General features: G+C 34.7%; 2 protein-coding genes and 1 pseudogene across 2 annotated transcripts; 2 read left to right on the top strand and 1 right to left on the bottom strand.

Moving 5' to 3' along the window:
* On the bottom strand, positions 1–942 carry LOC128054249 (olfactory receptor 4Q2). Its single transcript, XM_052646866.1, has one exon. It carries the CDS (start codon positions 940–942, stop codon positions 1–3), a length of 942 nt encoding a protein of 313 aa, XP_052502826.1.
* Positions 943–15,411: 14,469 nt separating this feature from the next.
* On the top strand, positions 15,412–16,416 carry LOC128054776 (olfactory receptor 11H4-like). Its single transcript, XM_052647346.1, has one exon. It carries the CDS (start codon positions 15,412–15,414, stop codon positions 16,414–16,416), a length of 1,005 nt encoding a protein of 334 aa, XP_052503306.1.
* A 2,890-nt stretch (positions 16,417–19,306) lies between these two features.
* Positions 19,307–19,953, top strand: LOC128054775 (olfactory receptor 11H6-like; annotated as a pseudogene).
* The last annotated feature ends 1,710 nt before the right edge of the window (positions 19,954–21,663 follow it).

Here is a 21,663-nt window from a genome sequence, read left to right as displayed (position 1 = left end):
TTATGTCTCCTGCTTTTTCCAAGTAAGTCCACTCCTATCCCACAGCTTTCGCATGGCTGACTTGACCTCTTTGTTCCGAAGTGTGTAGATGAGGGGGTTCAGCATGGGAGTAATAACATTGTAGAGTACAGACACCATCTTGTCCACAGAAAAAGTGGAGAATGGACGAGCATAGATGAAAATACAGGGTCCAAAAAAGAGTGTTACCACCATGAGGTGAGAGCCACAGGTTGAGAGTGCCTTTCGCCTTCCTTCCTTGGAGCGAATCTTGACTAGGATAGTGGCATAGGAAGAAACCAACACTACAAAGGAGCTGGTAGAAATCAACCCACTATTAGATACCATTAGCAATTCAATGACAAAAGTGTCTGCACAGGCAAGTTTGATGACAGGGGGAACATCACAAAAGAAGTTGTCCACCTGATTTGGCCCACAAAAGGGCAGACGGGCAGTGAGAATTGTCTGGACAGTAGAGTGCACAAATCCTCCCATCCAGGAGGCAGCTACCAACACACAGCATAATCCTCGACTCATGATGGTGGTATAGTGCAGGGGGCGACAAATTGCAACATAGCGATCATAGGCCATCACTGTGAGCAGGAACATCTCTGCTGCCCCTACAACATGCAGGAAGAAGAGCTGCACAATGCATTGGCCATAGGGAATGAGCTTTTCATTATCAAGAAAGTCGGCCAGAAGCTTAGGGGTAGTTACTGTTGAATAACATAGATCGAGGAAAGAGAGGTTGCCAAGAAGGAAATACATGGGTGATGAATTCAGATGGTTATCATAGACTACTGTGACCATGATAAGGACATTTCCTACCCAAGTGGACACATAGAAGAGAAGAAATAGTACAAATAGCCCTGTTTCAATAGATTGTGTCTGTGAGAAACCCACCAGGATAAATTCTCTCACTACCTTTGTTTGGTTTTCATCCATTTGATCTGGTTTCACCTGGATCAAAAAAATTAAACAATGGGGCATTAGTAATGTTAAAAATGGATAAGATATTTCACACAAAATGTAAGAACCTTATTTCAAAAGTGAACTTTTTCTCTAGAATGCATCTTGATTGGTTAGCTGGAAGAAATTATTTTTTCCTTAGATGATATAAATACATATTTCCCAACAACTCTAGCTTTGAGATACTGATGAAGTAGCCAACATTTTTTAAACTCACCGGTACTGGACTTTTAACTTCAACTTGATGCATCTCTATCTTCCATCAGTCAGCATTTTCCTTCCCCTATTTTACAAGGTCTCAAGGCAATGTTATATTTCACTAAGACATTAACATTTTAAAAAATTATAATCTTTAGAAAAAAAAAACTAGAAGATAGAATTTAAAATTCCAGTGTACAGGCAGGCATTAGAGTCTATAAAGGTTTTATCTGAGATAAGAAAATCATCACACTGTAGATGGTTAGGCTACTATAATAACCCTGTGGCCTTTTCTATGAAGATAACTCTTGAGGCTCCACCCTGTAAAAATGGCTAGAGGGAAGTTTATTTGCCACTTTGGTCTTATTGCTAGCTCATTACCTAAGTAATGATACTTACTCAAGTTTGCTAAACGTCTGTCCTGCATATTATTGTTATAATATACTTCCATCCAGCTTATTATTATCTATAATAACATTTCTCATCTTAAGTCATAGCTGTGGACATATGGGTACATAGTATGCTTTTATTGATCTAAATAGAATCATATGATGGCTACTCATACATTCAAGTTACTCCTTTGTGTGACTCCTATCAAATTGGGCACAAAGAAATGATTTCTTTTATATGAAAGAATTAGCAGTCCAGGAAGTGTGTTTGTGTATTTCATCCATTCATATGAGCAATAGCTAGAAGGTGCTACTGCATGAAATGAAATGGGTAATAGTCTACTGAGGACTGTGAGTACACGCAATAACTGCTATTGACTCGAAGTCTACAGTGCTACCACACACATAGCAATGTTTTTAGGAATTAAGACACAATAATTTCAAGTTTAGATATCAGTGAGCATTCTTTATATTTTACCATCATAGTTCATGCCCTGTTTGAGTCTATGAACTGAATATCTTCATTTAGGCATTTAACAAGAATGCAAGTTTTGAAAAAGATAATTTTAAGCCAAATAAAAATTAAAGAAAATAGTAAAAATGTATATACTTCTCAATTAAAGAAATTATATGAAAAAAAGAGGGAGAGGGTGGGATGATTTGGGAGAATGGCATTCTAACATGTATACTATCATGTAAGAATTGAATCGCCAGTCTATGTCTGACGCAGGATACAGCATGCTTGGGGCTGGTGCATGGGGATGACTGAGAGAGATGTTATGGGGAGGGATGTGGGAGGGGGGTTCATGTTTGGGAACGCATGTAAGAATTAAAGATTTTAAAATTAAAAAAAAATAAAATAAAATAGAAATTCTTAAGATTAAAAAAAAGAAATTATATGAAAAAAAGAAAAAAATTATATGAATAGAAATATTGTTATTTATATGCTAACAATTAAAATTGTCAAGGAATAATAAAAGAAAATCTCCCAAATTTAAGTATCATTTTGTTAAAATGATGCTTGCAAAAAGATTCATTAACCAGAGAAAATGGTAAAATAATAAAGGGAAATAAAACAACACTCAAAAATATACTTAAAACATGAAATAAATTTATATACACAGAAAGTTAAGCTATATAAACAGCTATACTAAAGGAAAAGACAACAAAATATAAACATTTACTTGGACAATTGAAACTTTCTTTTTACTTATTGATAGTTTTAAATTTTCTATAATAAACTCAATTATACTTTTGATTAATATATAACTGTGAATTTGTGCAGTTATAAATATCCACACAGCTTTTTTGATAGTAAAACTCTTTTTTTATATTGAAAAACTGAATATTTGGATTTTGTCCTTTATTTGCAACTTAATTGTTGCTTATTTTAGTTACTAAATTTCAGATTAAAAATCCCCTTAATTATAATCCATGTAACTTTTTTACAGAGCAATTATTGTTGTCTAGGTCGCAAAGAGTCAGACATGACTGAGTGACTTCACTTTCACTTTTCACTTTCATGCATTGGAGAAGGAAATGGCACCCCACTCCAGTGTTCTTACCTGGAGAATCCCAGGGACAGGGGAGCTTGGTGGGCTGCCATCTATGGGGTTGCACAGAGTCGGACACAACTGAAGCGACTTAGCAGCAGCAGCAGCAGCAGCAGATATAACATAAAAAACCTCAGATTTATTAAAAGCAAGGTTTTAATGATAAATATGTTTTTCAAAAAGTATTTCACGATTAAATTTTCATGTTTAAACATTTTTGTAATTACAAAAATAAGGAACATTTATTGCTGAAATTTAGAAACATGATAAACATGAGGAAAATAATTTTCCTAACACCAAGAAGCAAACATGATTAACTTTAGTGTGTCTTGAAAGCTTTCTAAAATGTATTTTTTACTTATATTATTGATATTACATATACAACATGATCTAATACTGAAAAATTCTGCAATTTCCATTAAATACTGATCTTGCAAATGGGTATAGATAACAGGAACATGAAGTAAAGCTTTCAACATAATAGAGTTTAAGTCTAATTATATACCTTCTGCATATAAAGTGAGGATTCTCTGGTCTTGTGGTCACAGAAGCCTGACACATTAACGCTACAGAGCCATCATCCTAAATACTACAGATGTAGGAAAATAAACAAATAAGGAGGAGCCCCTAGGTTACACTGGCCATTATTAGGAAATTTGGGCATTCAGGGATTTAGGGATTCAGGTACTCATAATCAAATTGCAATGGGAATTATTAAAATTTTTAAATCATAATCTATTGCCAGAAATTACCAAACACAAAAAATATGTGTGTTTTAGGGTAATAGTGGGATGCAGAGGTAAATGGTAATGGATAGGGGAAAAAAAAGAGGAAAAAAGATTCTTTTTTGCAATATATCAGCTGGGTGATAGTTACAGTATGTCAGCTGGGTTATTTAAAATTTCTAAATTTAAAATTATTCTTTGTAGTGCTGTTTGCATAAGTTATGAAATAATAAATGATATGTATGTCCATTAATTGAATATTCATTTCATTATAGCAGACCTTTTTAAAAAATGTTATATAATCGAGAGGTAAATGTTCCCAGGACTGAGGTTAATAAAAAAATAATGAAACATTAGGAAAAGTTTGGTTCCAAGTGCCTTGCCAAAAACAGTAAACCTTTTCACCACTTTCTTTATTTGGAGTGGCTTCTCTAGGCAGGATTCCCATTTTAGATTTTATATTGTTTTATTTTTCTAAATTATAGAACTATGTAAATAAGATTAAATTCTCACCCTTTCTTCCACTGCCACATCCATACCACGAGGGGAAAGAAGAAGAGAGAGGGGTAGATAGAGAGAAAAGGAGAAGAAAGAACAGAAAGAGAGAGAAAGATTGATTTATGGATATACTTTCATATACTGTATGCAATGCTAATTCTTTTAAATAATACATAATTTTTAAAAAATAGTTCTGCTATAATGAAATAAATATTAACTAATGGATATGCATATCATTTATTATTTTATAACTTATGCAAACAGCACGACAATGAACAATTTTAAATTTTGAATTTTGCTCATAGTTATTTAGGTATTTATTGGGTATTTGGAAGGGATACAGGCCTGAGAGTGAAATTTCTGAGAAGAATGTTGACAGACTGTTTTTTCCTCCTGTGAAAAACATACATGGTGCTATTTTGCACTCTTTCCAACACTGGATAACATCAATCTTTATTGTAATTTTGCAAATATGATAGGTAAAATAATAGTTCATTATCTTAATTTGTGTTTGCCTCATCAGCAGTGTTCATGAATATCTTTGGATTTTTAACTATTTGTATACTCTTTAAGCACAACCTGGAATCAAGATTGCTGGGAGAAATATCTATAAACTCAGATATGGAGATGACACCACCCTTATGGCAGAAAGTGAAGAGGAACTAAAGAGCCACTTGATGAAAATGAAAGAAAAGAGTGAAAAAGTTGGCTTAAAGCTCAACATTAGGAAAATTAAGATCATGGCATCCAGCCTCATCACTTCATGGCAAATAAATGGGGAAACAGTGGAAACAGTGGCTGACTTTATTTTGGGGGAGACTCAAAAATCACTGCAGATGGTGACTGCAGCCATGAAATTAAAAGAGCTTACTCCTTGGAAGGAAAATTATGACCAACCTAGACAGCATATTAAAAAGCAGAGACTACTTGGCCAACAAAGTTCCATCTAGTCAAGTGAAGTGGCATCGCTTAGTTGTCTCTGACTCTTTGGGACCCCATGGACTGTAGCCTGCCAGGCTCCTCTGTCCATGGGATTTTCTAGGCAAGAATATTGGAGTGGGTTGCCATTTCCTTCTCCAGGGGATCTTCCCAACCCATTGGGAAGATCTCATTGTAGGTCTCCCACATTGTAGGCAGATGCTTTTACCATCTGAGCCACCAGGGAAGTCTCGTCAAGGAGTGCGTCTAGTCAAGACTATGATTTTTCCAGTAGTCATGGGGGTATGAGCGTTGGACTGTAAAGAAAGCTGAGTGCCAGAGAACCAATGCTTTTGAACTGTGGTGTTGGAGAATACTCTTGCGAGTCCCTTGGACTGCAAGGAGATCCAACCAGTCCATCCTAAAGGAGCTCAGTCCTGAGTGTTTGTTGGAAGGACTGATGTTGAAGCTGAAACTCCGATACTTTGGCCACCTGATGCAAAGAACTGACTCATTTGAAAAGACCCTGATGCTGGGAAAGATTGAGGGCAGGAGGAGAAGGGGACGAAAGAGAATGAGATGGTTGGATAGCATCACCAACCCAATGGGCATGAGTTTGAATAAACTCTGGAAGTTGGTGATGGACAGGGAGGCCTGACCTGCTGCAGTCTATGGGGTCACAAACAGTCGGACATGACTGAGTGACTGAACTGAACTGAATACTCCCTCTTCTGAAAACTTCATGTGCGTGTTATTACTTAACTGTCTATTATGTTTTCATTATTAATGTACAGAAATTCTCTAGATTTCAAGGATATTACAAGATGCAAATAGTTGAAATATTGATATTTAACCCTAGCCTAAATTTATAACTGATTCAATTTTTACCTATGTAAACTTCCAAACAGAGACATAGCATATCAACAGTACCTCAGGAGGCTACTCATATCCTCCTCTCAGTCAAAAACCCTAAAACTCTTTTTATGATTTTTTAATCACTCTTAATTAATTTAGCTTTCTTGAACTTCAATAAGGGGAATTGTATGATAATGCTGTATATGTTTGATTACTTTGATTTTATACTATCTGTGAAATTTCTCCAAGCAATTATGCTAATCAGTGTTTATTTTTTGTTACCAGTGAACTGTATTATTTCTTCAATTGTATGAACACACTGTAATTTACTTACACATTACATTGTTGTTGGACATTTGTCAGGTACAAGTAAAGCTACTATGAACATTTCTGCTCATGTTTTTTAATGGACACAACACTTATTTCTGTTGGATGTGTGTGTATATCAACTGGAACTTTTCAATCGTAGAATAAATGTGTGTTCAATTCAATAAGAAACTGCCAAATATTTTTTCTTTATTGACATCACTAGTTGCCCTTTTTGTAATATAAACATGCTATTCTCTCATATCAGTTTTTATCTTCAGTGTTGTAGGAAAAATCCAAAATCAAACTGACATCTTTTTCATATATCTATGGGCTATTTGGAAATAGATATACAGGCATTTTCATGAGATGCCAGTTCAAATCATTTGCTCAATTGTTAACTGGATCATGGGTATTTTCTTACTGACTTAAATTATTTGTATCATGTATAAGCAAATCCCTTGTTGAATATATGCATTACAATGATTTAATTCTATTAACACTTACCTTTTCACTTAATGGTGTCTTAGTAAGCAGAAGCTCTTAGTTTTAATAATGCCAAGTTTTTCATAGATAGTTAAAGACATCTCTTTTGAAAAATATTTCTTTCTTTCAAAGTCATGAACATATTCTCATTTTAAAATAGATGCTTAAAGATTTTTGGTTTTCACATGTAAGGATATGATCCTTTTAAAAGTAATTGTATGTGGTGTGAGGTAGGGTGTCAAGCTTAATTTTCTTTCATATGGATATTTAATTGACCTAAAAATATTTACTAAAGAGACCATTGATTTTTGGCTAGATTGCAGTGGAGACTATGCGATAAATAACACTATATATGGGCCTCCATTTCAATCTTCTCTATTTTTTATACTTTTACTAATACAACACTGTCACATTAAGATTTACATTAAATCTTGATATCTGATACTATTCTTTTTTTAATATAAATGTGTTTATTTTAATTGGAGGCTAATTACCTTTGTTCTTTAATATTGCTTTGTGTATTCCAGGCCCTATTCTTTTTTACCTACAGTTTAGAATCAGCTTATCAACTTCCTTTAGCATATATAAGGATACTAACTGGAATTATAATATATATGTCAAACAATGTAGCTGTTTGGGATCATTGCCATATAACAGCAATGAGTCATGTGTACATAAACATGAACATATTGCTTCAGTTAATTTCTCTCAGTTATGTGTTTTAGTTTTCAGAGTAAAGTTTAGTTAGTTTTTTTACTCTTTATGTTATTTTTGAGCTACTGCAAATTTCTTTTTCTTTAATTTTATTTTTTAAACAGTTGTAGTGACTGCTATATTCACTTGGCCTAAATATTATTGTATTGAATCTACAGATTACTTTGGCTAGTATGTACATCTTAACAATATTATGTCTTCCAATCCATGAACACAGAATGTATTTCCATTTATTTGGCTCTATAATTTATTTCAACAGTATATTATAGTTTTCAGCGTATCTTCAACCTCCTTATGTTAGCTTCATTCTTATTTTAATTTTGATACTATTGTAAATGAATGACTGTTTATAGTATCTAGACTATAGACTGTTTGTTTATTTTAAACTGTTTATAGTATCTAGAAGTGCAAATAATTTTTTGTGCTTTGAGTTTTTAATCCTACAACTTTGCTGAATTTGTTCATAAGGTCTAACAGTTTGTTGGAATCTGTAGGATTTTCTACTTATAAGATCATGTCTGCAATCAGAAATTATTTTACTTCTTCCTTTTCTATTTCTGGATAATATTTACCTCTTTTTCTTGTGTAATAGCTCTGGACTTTTTCTTATGTTGAATAGTGGAGGTAAGAGTGGGAATTCTTGCCTTGTTTCTAATCTAGAGGAAATGTTTTCAGTCTTTCACCATTGGCTCTAATGTTAGCTGTGAATCTTTTCCTAAATGGTCTATATTATGTTGAGATAATTCACTTCTACACTTAGTTTTTGGTTTTTTTTTTTTAATGTTTCTTATCATGTAAAGGTGAGGAGTTTTGTCAGATGTTTTCTCTGCATTAGTTGAGATATTTATGTGGGTTTAGTCCTTCATGAAGTTAATATGTTACTTTGACTGTTCATCTTTTAAACCATCCTTGCATTCCAGGAAAAAAAAAAAAAAACACTTTGTCACAGTGTATAATCCTTTTAATATGCTGTTAAATTCTCTGTGATCGTATTCTGTTGATGATTTTTATTTCAGCATTCATTAGAGACATTGGTCTGTACTTTTCATTTCCTATGTCTTTGTCTGGCTTTGATGTCAGGGTAATGAAATTTAGGTTGTTTTCATATTTTGGCTATTATAAATAATGCTACAATAAACATTGGGGTACATATATCTTTTTCAATTAAAGTTTCTGTTTTCTTTGATAAATACCCAGACATGAAGTTGCTGAATCCTATGACAGTTATATTTTAAGTTTTTGAAGAAATTTCATACTTTTTCCATAGTGACTGCACCAACTTACAATATCACCAGCAGTGTACAAGTGTTTCCTTTTATCCACGTCTTCACCAATACTCCTTATTTGTTGTCTGTTTGATGATAGCCATTCTGTTATTATGGCTTTCAGTTGCAATTCTCTGATGATTTCTGATGTTGAATATCCTATCATGTGCCTATTGGCCAGCTGTACATCTTCTTTAGAAAAATGTCAATTCGCGGCCCATTTTTCAACTGGTTAGTTTTTGTTGTTGAGGTATACGGGTGATTTATATATTTTGGATATAAACCCCATATCATGTGTATTATTTGAAAATTATTTCTCCAGTTTAGTAAGCTGCCTTTTCACTTTGTTGATGGTTTCCTTTGCCATGCAAAAGGCTAAGTTTGCTGTATTCACATTTATTTATTTTTTTATTTCCTTTGCTTAAAAAGATGGATCTAGAAAAATAATGCTATGACCATGTCAGAGAGCATACTTTCTGCATTTTCTGCTAGGAGTTTTATGGTTTGAGGCTTTACACTTTAGAAAAAAAAGTGAAGTGAAAGTGTTAGTTGCTCAGTTGTGTCCAACTCTTTGCTACCCCACTGAGTCTTTAATCTATTTTAAATTAATTTTTACAAAGGGCAAGAGAAAGTAGTCTAGTTTAATCTTTTTGCATGTAGCTATCCAGGTTTTCCAACGATATCTACTGAAGAGTCTATGAAAAACAAAAGTGGTGAGAGTGGGCATTCTTATCTTGTTCCTGATCTTAAAGAAAATGTTTTCAGATTTTCAACACTGAGTATGATGTTAGCTGTGGTCTTGTTATATACGGCTTTTTTATGTTGAAGTACCTTTCCTCTATATCTACTTTGCATAGAGTTCTTATCATAAATGCATGTTGAATATTGTCAAAAGCTTTCTCTGGATCTATTAAAATGATATTTGATCTTTATTCTTCAATTTGTTAATGTAGTGTATCAGGTTGATTGCTTTGTGGATATTGAACCATCCTTTCATCTCTGAGATAAGCACCATTGGATCATGCTGTATAATCATTTTAAGTATTGTTGAATTTGTTTTGCAAATTTTTTGGAGGATTTGTGCATCCACGTTCATCAGTGATATTGACTTGTGGTTTTCTTTTTTAGTGATATTTTTGTCTGATGTTGATATCAGGGTGATGCTGGCAACATTTGCAAACATTTTCTCCCATTCTGTAAGTTGTCTTTTCATTTTTTGTATCTGGTAAGTCAAATCTATTTCATTATTTTACTTTTTCAAAATACATTTATTTTTATTTATTTATTTTTTTTACTTTTTATTTTTTTAATTTTTATTTATTTATTTATTTTTTATTTTTTTTTTAATTTTAATTTTAAAATCTTTAATTCTTACATGTAAGAATCAAAATACATTTATTATCTTGAGAGTTTATTTCAAAGGAGATTTTAAAAATATCTTTCTCAAGTTGAAAACTTCTATAACAGTTTCTTTCCCACAGTCTGACGGATTTGTCTAGACTGCCTTGGATTTGTGTACTGCCTTGTGTTAAATATTTATACTTAACACTAAGAAGTCAATCCATGAAAGAACATGGTATAACTTTCCTGAAAATCTGGTTTTCTTTTATATACCTCTGCAAAGATTCACATTTTCTTAATGGTGCATGTCCTATTCCAGATGATTTGTGTTGCTATTGAAAATGAAATAATTTACCCATAAGAATTTACAAATCTTCTCATCCATAAAAGAAAAGTTTTATTACCTACATGTTTTATAGTTAGCCAACTTATTGAATCATTTTGTGTTTTAGTTTATTCTTTTCTTCTTGGTGGATATTCATGTCTTAGCCAGTCAAAATTTCTCTTCCTAATATTCATGCTTGTATGTTATTACCTTTGTGTCATTTCATTGGTGTATATAGGAGCAGTGATGATGATGTATCAAATGACTTTCCCCAAATTACATTATCTTTTAAGTACCTGTAAGTATCAGTGAATTACAGCAAGTTCTTTTTTTTTTTTTTTACTCGCATTGACTTGTTGCTTCTGGTTGGTATATATATTTTCTCTCCCTCTTGTACCTCCCCTTCCATTTTACCCCTCTAGGTCATCACAGAGCACTGAGCTGGGCTCCCTGTGCTATACAGCAGCTTCCTGCTAGCTAGCTATTTTACACATGGTAAAGAATACATGTGAATGCAACTGTCTCAGTTCATCCCACCCTTCCCTTCCCCTACTATGTCCACAAGTCCATTCTCGACATTGGTGTCTCTATTCTTGCCCTGCAAATAGGTTTTTTTTTTTCTAATTAATTTATTTTTTTTAATTGGAGGCTACTTACTTTACTAAAGAGCCTCTTGATGAAACTGAAAGAGGAGAGTGAAAAAGTTGGCTTAAAGCTCAACATTCAGAAAACTAAGATCATGGCATCCGGTCATATCAGTTCAGTTCAGTTCAGTTCAGTTGCTCAGTCGTGTCCGACTCTTTGCGATCCCATGATTTGCAGCACACCAGGCTTCCCTGTCCATCACCAACTTCCGGAGTCCTTTCAAAATCACATTCATCAAGTCGGTGATACCATCCAGCCATCTCTTCTTTTATCGTCCCCTTCTCCTCCTGCCCCTAATCCCTCCCAGCATCAGAGTCTTTTCCAATGAGTCATCTCTTTGCATGAGGAGGCCAAAGTACCGGAGTTTCAGCTTTAGCATTACTCCTTCCAAAAAACACCCAGGATTGATCTTCTTTAGAATGGACTGGTTGGATCTCCTTGCAAGCCAAGGGACTCTCAAGCTCATACACCATGTTTCAGTTCAGTTCAGTCGCTCAGTTGGGTCCGACTTTTTATGACCCCATGAATCGCAGCATGCTAGGTCTCCCTGTCCATCACCAACTCCTGGAGTTCACTCAGACTCATGTCCATCGAGTTGGCAATTCCATCCAGCCATCTTATCCTCTGTCGTCCCCTTCTCCTCCTGCCCCCAATCCCTCCCAGCATCAGGGTCTTTTCCAATGAGGCAACTCTTCGCATTAGGTGACTACTGGAAAAACCATAGCTGGTCCCAACACTTCATGGCAAATAGATGGGGAAACAGTGACTGACTTTATTTTTCTGGGCTCCAAAATCACTGCAGATGGTGATTGCAGCCATGAAATTAAAAGACGCTTACTCCTTGGAAGGAAAGTTATGAGCAACCTAGACAACATATTAAAAAGCAGAGACATTACTTTGCCAACAAAGGTCTGCCTACTCAAGGCTGTGGTTTTTCCAGTGGTCACGTATGGAGATAGTTGGACTTTAAAGAAAGCTGAGTGCTGAAGAATTGATGCTTTTGAACTGTGGTGTTGGAGAAGACTCTTGAGAGTCCCTTGGACTGCAAGGAGATCCAACCAGTCCATCCTAAAGGAGATCAGTCCTGGGTGTTCATTGTAAGGACTGATGTTGAAGCTGAAACTCCAATATTTTGGCCACCTGATGCAAAGAGCTGACTCATTTGTAAAGACCCTGATGCTGGGAAAGATTGAGAGCAGAAGGGGACGACAGAGGATGAGATGGTTGGATGGCATCACCGACTCGATGGACATGGGTTTGGGTGGACTCCGGGAGTTGGTGATGGATAGGGAGGCCTGGTGTGCTGCGGTTCATGGAGTTGCAAAGAGTCAGATATAACTGAGCGACTGAACTGAACTGAGCTGAATTACTTTACAATATTATAGTGGTTTTTGCCACACATTGACATGAATCAGCTATGGGTGTACTTTATTGCACAAGAAAAAGACCCATGGTGCATTGCATAAAGGTTCTTAAAGGTTTTCTTTATAAGTGCCATATGAAAATTTGTCTTATTGGGCAAACCAAGTCATACTGCCTAGTCTAACATTTGTGAAACATAGAAATATTATCCTCTAGTAAAAAAAGGAAAATGAATCACTTAGAGCAATAACTCTGTCATATGAACATTTTGTTTTGTCCTTGATTTTAATTGTAATGTTTTTGTGTTTTACTACTAAAGTATGCTTTTGCCAATTATTTCTGATGAGGTGGTTTTTTTTACCAAGTTAAATCATTTATTTCTATTTCTGGTTTACTTTATTAAAAATGGGTTTCAATTTTATCTATTTTTGCTTCTGCATCTATCAAGACATTCTCATGTTACTTTTATTAATTAAAAAGTATGTTATATTTATATATTATATTCACATATGATACAATAATGGAGAGCTCTTAAGGTATACATCTTACTTGATAATATTCTATTATTTGAATATTTTTCTCTAGAAAGTGGCTTAATATAATATAATCTTTGTAACTCTGGTTATCACACCTAAGGGCTCAACAGTTAGGTAGTCATTGTGTAAAATTGTATATATCCATATAATAATACTAATATTTTAGTACAGAGTCATTCAAACATGTTATTAAAGTGGCTAACTGCATGGTAAATTTTTATAAATTACTTTTTATTTTAAAATATCATATTCATAGCTAAAGAATGTGTCTCTCAACATGGTTGTAGTGGTGAGCTTGGGTTAGGGTATCAAAGATAGAATTAACACATGGAAAGGGGTCTTTAATATGGTTAAATACACAGACTCCTAATCGCTATGCTAACCTTTATTCCAGAGACTTTTCTTCAAATGTAAAATCAAGTCTCATTGCCAGTCACAACTTTCTTCTAATCACTAGAGATAAATTTACTTTCCATCATAGCTAAAACAGCAAACTTTCCCTGCCAATTTTTTTTGTTTCCATTCCTCCTCATTATTACGAAAGAGAAATCTTCAAATTAGAATAAAAACTGTGTAAGAATCTGAAACTTAATCCAGCACGCTGAATAAAAACCAAAATAGGAAACCAGGTTCAACAGAACTACTGTGGTATGAATTCCCTCTCTAGAGGGCCAATTTCCAAAGATGGCCTCTACAGAACATAAAAGGGAACAATATTTAAATTCTTCATTTGATTCTGTCTAGACCATTATTTTTTTTTTTTTGCCACTGTCACTTTGCCTTTACAGTTTATATAAAAAGGGAGAACTACAGAGGGCAAACCTGAAGAGTACCCATGACTGACTTCTTAATCCCATAATGTTCCTAAAAGCCTATTCAGCAATTCATATGAATTTCCACAATAATTCATGGAACACTACTATATCTGGTTTTTCTGAGATATGAGAAAACTGTTGTATTTGGTCTTTCTGTATACTCAGATGTGGAAAATGGCATTCAACTATACAGAATTCTATGATATTCAGCTTGTATCTTCAGGTAAGGTAAAGCTCACATGTGTCTGAGCTCTCCTTATTTCTTTCTTCTACCCTTTCTTGTTTGATAACTTAATATGTGAATTATAAAAGTACTATTTCTCCAGAATCATAGCTGAGATTTTATATAAGAGCTTATAAAAAATGTTACTTCAAACATTTGCTAAAACTCTTAAAGGATCTTGCCAGGTGCTCCTTTTTATCCTCACTCTATATAAGGGTGTTCTGATCCAAAATCAGGGAAAATTCCAGAAAATGAATGGATACACCTTCTTTCAGAAAAGTCTATCCCCTGTACTTTCTGTTACTTTTAACGAGTAGCAGGCAAGGAATTTTACTTGTAGTTGAGATTGCAAAATTTAGGACATTCTTTGTGAGCATAAGTAAACATGACAGAGTTTAGTAATTGATACTTAACTTTAACATGTATTTTCGAGAGTGTGTTTTTACTGAAGGGAGGAATTGAAATGTGAACTCTTGTAAATTTTCATTTTAATATTGACTTATAATCTATTCTTAAAAAGATATAGGACTATTTCTCATAGCCTAACTCAAAAAAATTAAAAGTTGTATAAAGGATTTAGATCTATTGATATGTCCTTAATTCAACTCGACGCATTTCTCACAAATAGAACAAAGAATATTGAATAGCATTATATTTAATGTCTTTGTATGTCACAAACACTGAATTAACTTAGCTGTGTTTTTGTTTGTTTGTTTGTTTGTTTTTCGGTGGGGGGGAATCTGTGTTTTTTTCAGTATTATTTAAAATGGTAAGTCCTTATACATATTTACTTATTGTCAACACTTTGTTAGCTGTAGGAAATTAGGAAAGCTCTTTGTTCACTTTGTTTTTATTATATCCAGAATAGGAATATGAATACTTGAAAATCATGGTAACATCTCTGTATATGGTAGGTAGCTCAGCTGGTAAAGAATCTTCCTGCAATGTGAGAGACCCCGGATCAATTCCTGGGTCAGGAGGATCCACTGGAGAAGGGATAGGCTTCCTACTCCAGTATTCTTGAGCTTCCCTGGTGATTCAGACAGTAAAGAATCTGCCTGCAATGCGGGAGATCTATGTCCAGTCCCTGGGTTGGGAAGCTCTCCTGGAGGAGGGCATGGCAACCCACTCCAGTATTCTAGACTAGAGAATCCCATGGACCGATGAGCCTGGTGGGCTACAGTCCATGGGGTACCAAAGAGTTGGATGCAACTAAGTACAGCACAAAGTAATGTGGCTCAAAGCAAGTCATCTGCCCTAATGAGTAATGTTTTGTAAGACCAATTCTAATATGGAAATCTGTCATTCTTTTGCAGCTTTGAAAACAAGTAAGTATACTCATGTGGAGAATTGCTCTAGCTCTGTGAGTAAATTCATTCTTTTAGGCTTCCCTTATACTTGGGAAATTCGGATCCTCTGTTTCTCAGCTTTTTCTGGGACATATATTCTGACACTCATTGGAAACCTGTGCATTATTTGTGCTGTGAGGTGCGACCATCAACTGCAAACTCCAATGTACATCCTGCTGGCCAATTTTTCCTTCCTGGAGATCTGGTTTATCACCTCCACTGTCCCTAATATGCTAGCCAACTTTCTTTCTGAGACCAACAGCATCTCCTTCTCTGGCTGCTTTCTGCAGTTCTACTTCTTCTTCTCCATGGGCACCACTGAGACCTTCTTCTTGTCTGCTATGGCCTTTGACAGGTACCTTGCCATCTGCAGGCCCCTTCACTACCCCACTGTCATGCCAGTGCAACGCTGCATCAGAATGGGAGCCTGCTGCTGGGTGTGCGGCTTCTTGTACTTCCTCTTGCCTATATATCTAATCTCTCAGCTCCCCTTTTGTTGTCTCAATAAAATTGATCACTTCCTATGTGACCCAGGACCCCTTATAAAGCTGTCTTGTGCGCCAGCTCCTGTTATTGAGATCATCTGTGCCATCTACAATTCAGTCCTCATTTTCTCCACCTTACTCTTCATTACCAGCTCCTACACCCTGGTGATCAGAGCTGTGTTTAGGGTTCCCTCAGCAGAAGGCCGGCATAAGGCTTTCTCTACATGTGGCTCCCATCTGTCTGTAGTGTCTCTGTTCTATGGCTCTATTGTGGTCGTATATGTGAGCCCAACAGCAGGCAATCCAGCCGGGATTCAGAAATATGTGACTTTGTTTTATTCTGTGCTAACCCCACTGTTCAACCCCTTGATCTATAGTCTCCGGAATAAAGAGATGAAGAAGGCTCTGAGAAAATTATTTAAGACTTTGAGGTTTAGGCAGAGGCCTGGCAGAAATCTTTGAAGAATTTGTGTGTGCAACTGAAATAATATATGTGAACTAAATGATTGAAAGATTAGCATTCAATTGTATTAACCACATTAGACAAATATATTTGAGGAAGGGAGAAGAACATAGTCAAATGTAATTAAATGCTTATTAAATTAATTGTGGCCATCTGTCCATTTTTTTATTGTTTGAGAAAATTTACATTAATAGTAAAATTTTTTCATATTCAAAGAAAAAATAATCAGTCTTCTTCCTGGCATTCAGAATTAATACTAAAATTTTTATGTTACCATATCAGTTACACATGTATACACAATAATCAAATATTTATTACTAATATTTCTCTAGTAAGTCAAAAGTCATGCTAAATTTACAAAACAACATTTAAATTTTAATGTCCATGTCAATATTAAAGACATGACAAAATTAATTAACTTCTTTATAAAAATTAATTTATCATAATTGTACTTCCTCTTTCTTACCAAGATTTAGTTTAAATACTCAGAATTTGGATCCAGATGGTTGCCATTATTTCTCCATTATATGCTTAATTTAATAATTATTTTTAAAATAAATTCTCTATAAAATAAACCATACATTGCCTTTTCCTGATAGGTCATTTGTGCATTCTACAAGCTAGAGATAACAGCCAAGTGACCCTCAGGTATTGTTGCAATTACAGAAATTGCTAGATTTGCTTTGCTAACTCTGTCAAGAACAATAGCATCTCATACTGCCAGCCAGAATTTTCCTCATTCCACAAAAAAAACATGAATCCATTAGTTATCACTTCCCCATCCTTCCTCTCTCCAGTCCTTGGAAACAATCTACTTTCTGTTCTATAGATTTGTTTATTCTCAAAATTTCATATAAATGGAATCATACAATATATGTGACCTTTTGTGACCAACTTCTTTTACTTAACATAATGTGTACAAGATTCATTTTTGCTGGGCATGTTTATCTGTACTTTATTCCTTTTTATGGCTGAATAGCATTTCTTAGTGCGGATATACCCACATTTTATCTATTCAGTAGTTGATGGACCTTTGATTTGTTTCCATCATTGGTCTATTATGAGTTATACATGAACAAGTTTTTGTGTGAACATATATTTTCACTTTGGGGGGTTTACTCTAGGGAAAGGAATCGCTGTGTCATATATTAACTATTTAACATTTTGAAGAATTGTCAGACTATTTTCCGAAGTGACTGTGCCATCTTTACTATCATATCACCATAGTATGAAATGTATGGGTTCAGTTTCTCTGTATCTTCACCAACACTTGTTTGCTCTTTTTTTTTTGTCCTTTAGCTATCCTTGTATATATGAAGAGGTATCTTATTATGGTGCTCACTTGCATTTCCCTAATGATAAGGATGCTGATTATCTTTCAGTGTGTTTATTGGCCACTTGCATGTCTTCACTGGGAAATATATATTCAAACCCTCGATGATTGTTAAAACATTAGCCTATTCATCTTTCTAATTCTCAACTGTAGAGGTCTTTACATATACTCTGGATATAAGTCACTTATTAGATAAATAATTTGCAAATATCTTTTATCAATCTGTGAGTTACTTTTTTGCTTTTATGATTGTCCTTGAAGTTTTGAATTTTAATGAAGTCCAACTTATCTTTTTACCTTATCACTTGTGATGCTGGTTTTATCTCTAAGAAATCTTTGCCTAATCGAAAGTTACAAAAAGTACTACTATGCTTATTTATATATTTATTTTTTATTATAGATGATTTTTCCAACTTTTATATTCATTTTATATTTTAATAGGTATTTGTTAAGACCAGAGATCAAACACAAACTTCAATTTTTGGCATATCTAAATCTGTCACAAAGTTTATGGGGCAATATGAGTCACAGCATACTTACTTATTTTTTGTTTTGCCATCTTGATATTCCCAAAAAGATTGCTTTCTATCACACATTTTCAAAAGGAATCTTTTTTATTATGTCCCTGAGATTATAAAATCTTTATCTAATCATTTAAAAATAAATTATTCGTATAATTTATAATTAAATAGTACCTTTCAGTGACATTTCAAGCATCATTTAGGGTAGGAAAAAAGAATGAGAAATAAATTACTTATATAAAAGAAAATAGGCAAATTGTGGAAAATGGAGAATTAATGAAATGACTATAATAATTAAATAAATAATGTGTGGTAATAAAGTTCTTTTCTCTAAATACATATAAAATATCAAATTGTATAGAAAAAAAGACTTACTATAGCTAAATAGTTAAGTTATAATAAGGACAATTTTGATGGTGACCAAATTGCAGCAAAAAATGTGCTTATTAATGCAGTATAAGAAGGAATTACAGTGGCTATTCAACTATCCATTCACTTCTTTCACATGAGGAAATCCCTTGGGGTAAAGAAAAGAAGACAGGGGAAACACACTAAATTCCTTAGTGACTAGACTCCAGGTAAATCCAGTAATACAGTAAAGGTGTTTTCCTGGAAAAAAAAAAAAAAAAGACTTCATCTTTTAAATCTTCCTTTAGAATGTTGCTGATAAAGGATTGAAAGTGAAAAAAAGTATAGTCGCTCAGTCGTGTCCAACTCTTTGTGACCCCATGGACTCTAGCCCACCTGGCTCCTCTGTCCATGGGATTCTCCAGGCAAGAATACTGGAGTGGGTTGCCATACCCTCCTCCAGAGAGTCTTCCTGACCCAGGGATTGAACCTGGGTCTCCTGCATTGTAGGTAGATTCTTTACCATCTGAGCCACCACTCTGAAAAGAATCCAGTACTTATCTAGGAGGCATGGTTTTCTAGAAAATATCATGCAAGTTATACAGCTCTTTGGAATTTTACACTTTAAATGCTTCTAGTTGTGTAAAGAAACTTGTGAAATTCAATTAGAAACCTAAATTCTGTGGTATGTGGTATGTCACTTCTGTGTCCAATATGCTCGCTAACCTCTCTGGGACCAACACCATCTCTTTCTCTGGCTGCTTCCTGAAGTTCTACTTATTCTCCATGGGCACCACCGAGTCCTGCTTGTCTGCCATGGACTTTGACAGGTACCTTGCCATCTGCCGGCCCCTACACTACCCCACGGTCATGACGGTACTATGCTATATCCATATGGGAGCCTGCTGCTTCGTGTGTTGCTTCTTGTACTTCCTCTTGTCTATTTCCTTAATCTCTCAGCTCCAGTTCTGTTGTCTCAGTAAGACTGATCACTTCCTATGTGAACCAGATCTCATCATAAAGTTGTCCTCATGCCCACTCCTGTCACTGAGATCATCTGTGCTACCTGTAACTCAGTCATCATTTTTTCTACCTTACTCTTCATTACCAGCTCCTATACCCTGGTGATCAGAGCTTGGTTTAGAGTCCTCTCAGCAGGTAGGTGGTTTAAGTCTTTCTCTACTTGTGCCTCCCATCTGACTGCAATGTCCCTATTCTATGACTCTATTGTGATTGTATATGTGAGTCCAAGAGCAGGGAATCCAAGAGAACCAGAAAAGTTTGAGTCTGTTCTATTCCACATTAACTTCATTATTCAACCACTTGATCTATAGTATATCTCTAGAATAAAGAGATGAAGGCAGATTTAATAAAATTACTTAAGACTGTAAGATTTAATCAAAGACCTGGAAGAAATCTTTGAAGAATTTGTGTTGACAGCTGAAATAATGTATGGAAAATAAATAAAGTATTAATATTCAGCTGTATTAATGAAGTAGAAAAATAACTTTTGGGATGAGGAAGAACTAATTCAATTAACAAAATGTTAATAAAGCTGTGTTTATTTGTTCTTTTATTAGAGAAAAATTTGCAAAATTAGTAAAAATTTTTTTAATTTTTACTAATAAAATTATTAAAATTTAGTAAAAATTAGCAAAAATTAGTAAAATTTTTCAGGCAAATAAAAATAATCATAAAAATAAACTACTAGTCAACTTGTTAGCATTCTGATTGAATGCTAGTTAATATTTTGCTACCAATATCACACACATACACATATAATCTATCTTATACTAAAATTTATTACAAAATTTTTTCAAGTGAGTCAATAATTATACATGCTAAATTTACAAAACAACATTTAAATGTTATTGTGTCTATTAAAATATGACAAGCTGTATTCACTTTCTAATGAAAATTGATTTATTATAATTATATTCATTCTCAGTCTCTCAACGAGACTTAGTGAAAATATTCTTTAGTATTTCAGTTCAGTTCAGTCGCTCAGTCATGTCCAACGCTTTGCGTCCCCATGAATCACATCACGCCAGGCCTTCCTGTCCATCACCAACTCCCAGAATTCACTCAAACTCACGTCCATCAAGTCGGTGATGCCCTCCAGCCATCTCATCCTCGGTCGTCCCCTTCTCCTCCTGCCCCTAATCCCTCCCAGCATCAGAGTCTTTTCCAATGAGTCAGCTCTTCACATGAGGTGCCAAAGTATTGGAGTTTCAGCTTTAGCATCAGTCTTTCCAATGAACACCCAGGACTGATCTCCTTTAGGATGGACTGGTTGGATCTCCTTGCAGTCCAAGGGACTCTCAGGAGTCTTCTCCAACACCACAGTTCAAAAGCATCAATTCTTCAGTGTTCAGCTTCTTCACAGTCCAACTCTCACATCCATACATGACCACTGGAAAAACCATAGCCTTGACTAGACAGACCTTTATTGGCAAAGTAATGTCTCTGCTTTTTAACATGCTATCTAGGTTTTTTCTTTTCTTCCAAGGAGTAAGTATCTTTTAATTTCATGGCTGCAATCAGAGACTCTAAAGGGTAAGACTAGAAAATAGTCTATTAACATTATAACATACGGTGGAATCAAACACAGTATGAAATATAGGAGAAGTCTTGAGTACAATACAAGAGGAAAAACCAAAAATAGCATATAGTAGGAAATCCTTAATAAATATTGATTTTGTGACTGGGAGGATAAATTCATGACTATTCCTAAGGCCTTGAAATAGGATTCTGTCATTTTCTGGACATGCATTAGACAATATAAAAAATAAGATGTTAACTAAAGAAAAAGTCCACATAGAAATATGATAGTTTCTACCAAGTATCTATTTGAAAACTACCCTACCTATCTGAAGGGCTTCCTTGATAGCTCAGTTGGTAAAGACTCCACCTGCAATGCTGGACTCCCTGGTTTGGTTCCTGAGTCATGAAGATCCACTGGAGAAGGGGAAGGTTACCCATTCCAGTATTCTTGGGCTTCCATTGTGGCTCAGCTGATAAAGAATCTGCCCGTAATGTGGGAA

Source organism: Budorcas taxicolor, chromosome 10 (genome assembly GCF_023091745.1).
Source record: "Budorcas taxicolor isolate Tak-1 chromosome 10, Takin1.1, whole genome shotgun sequence".
NCBI lineage: Eukaryota > Metazoa > Chordata > Mammalia > Artiodactyla > Bovidae > Budorcas > Budorcas taxicolor.
The sequence above is the reverse complement of the archived record's forward strand: the minus strand, read 5'-3'. Positions and strand labels throughout refer to the sequence as shown.

Excerpts from the sequence above, each read along its gene's own strand:
- LOC128054249 (XM_052646866.1), bottom strand. The coding sequence starts at position 942 with ATGGATGAAAACCAAACAAAGGTAGTGAGAGAATTTATCCTGGTGGGT.
- LOC128054776 (XM_052647346.1), top strand. The coding sequence starts at position 15,412 with ATGGAAATCTGTCATTCTTTTGCAGCTTTGAAAACAAGTAAGTATACT.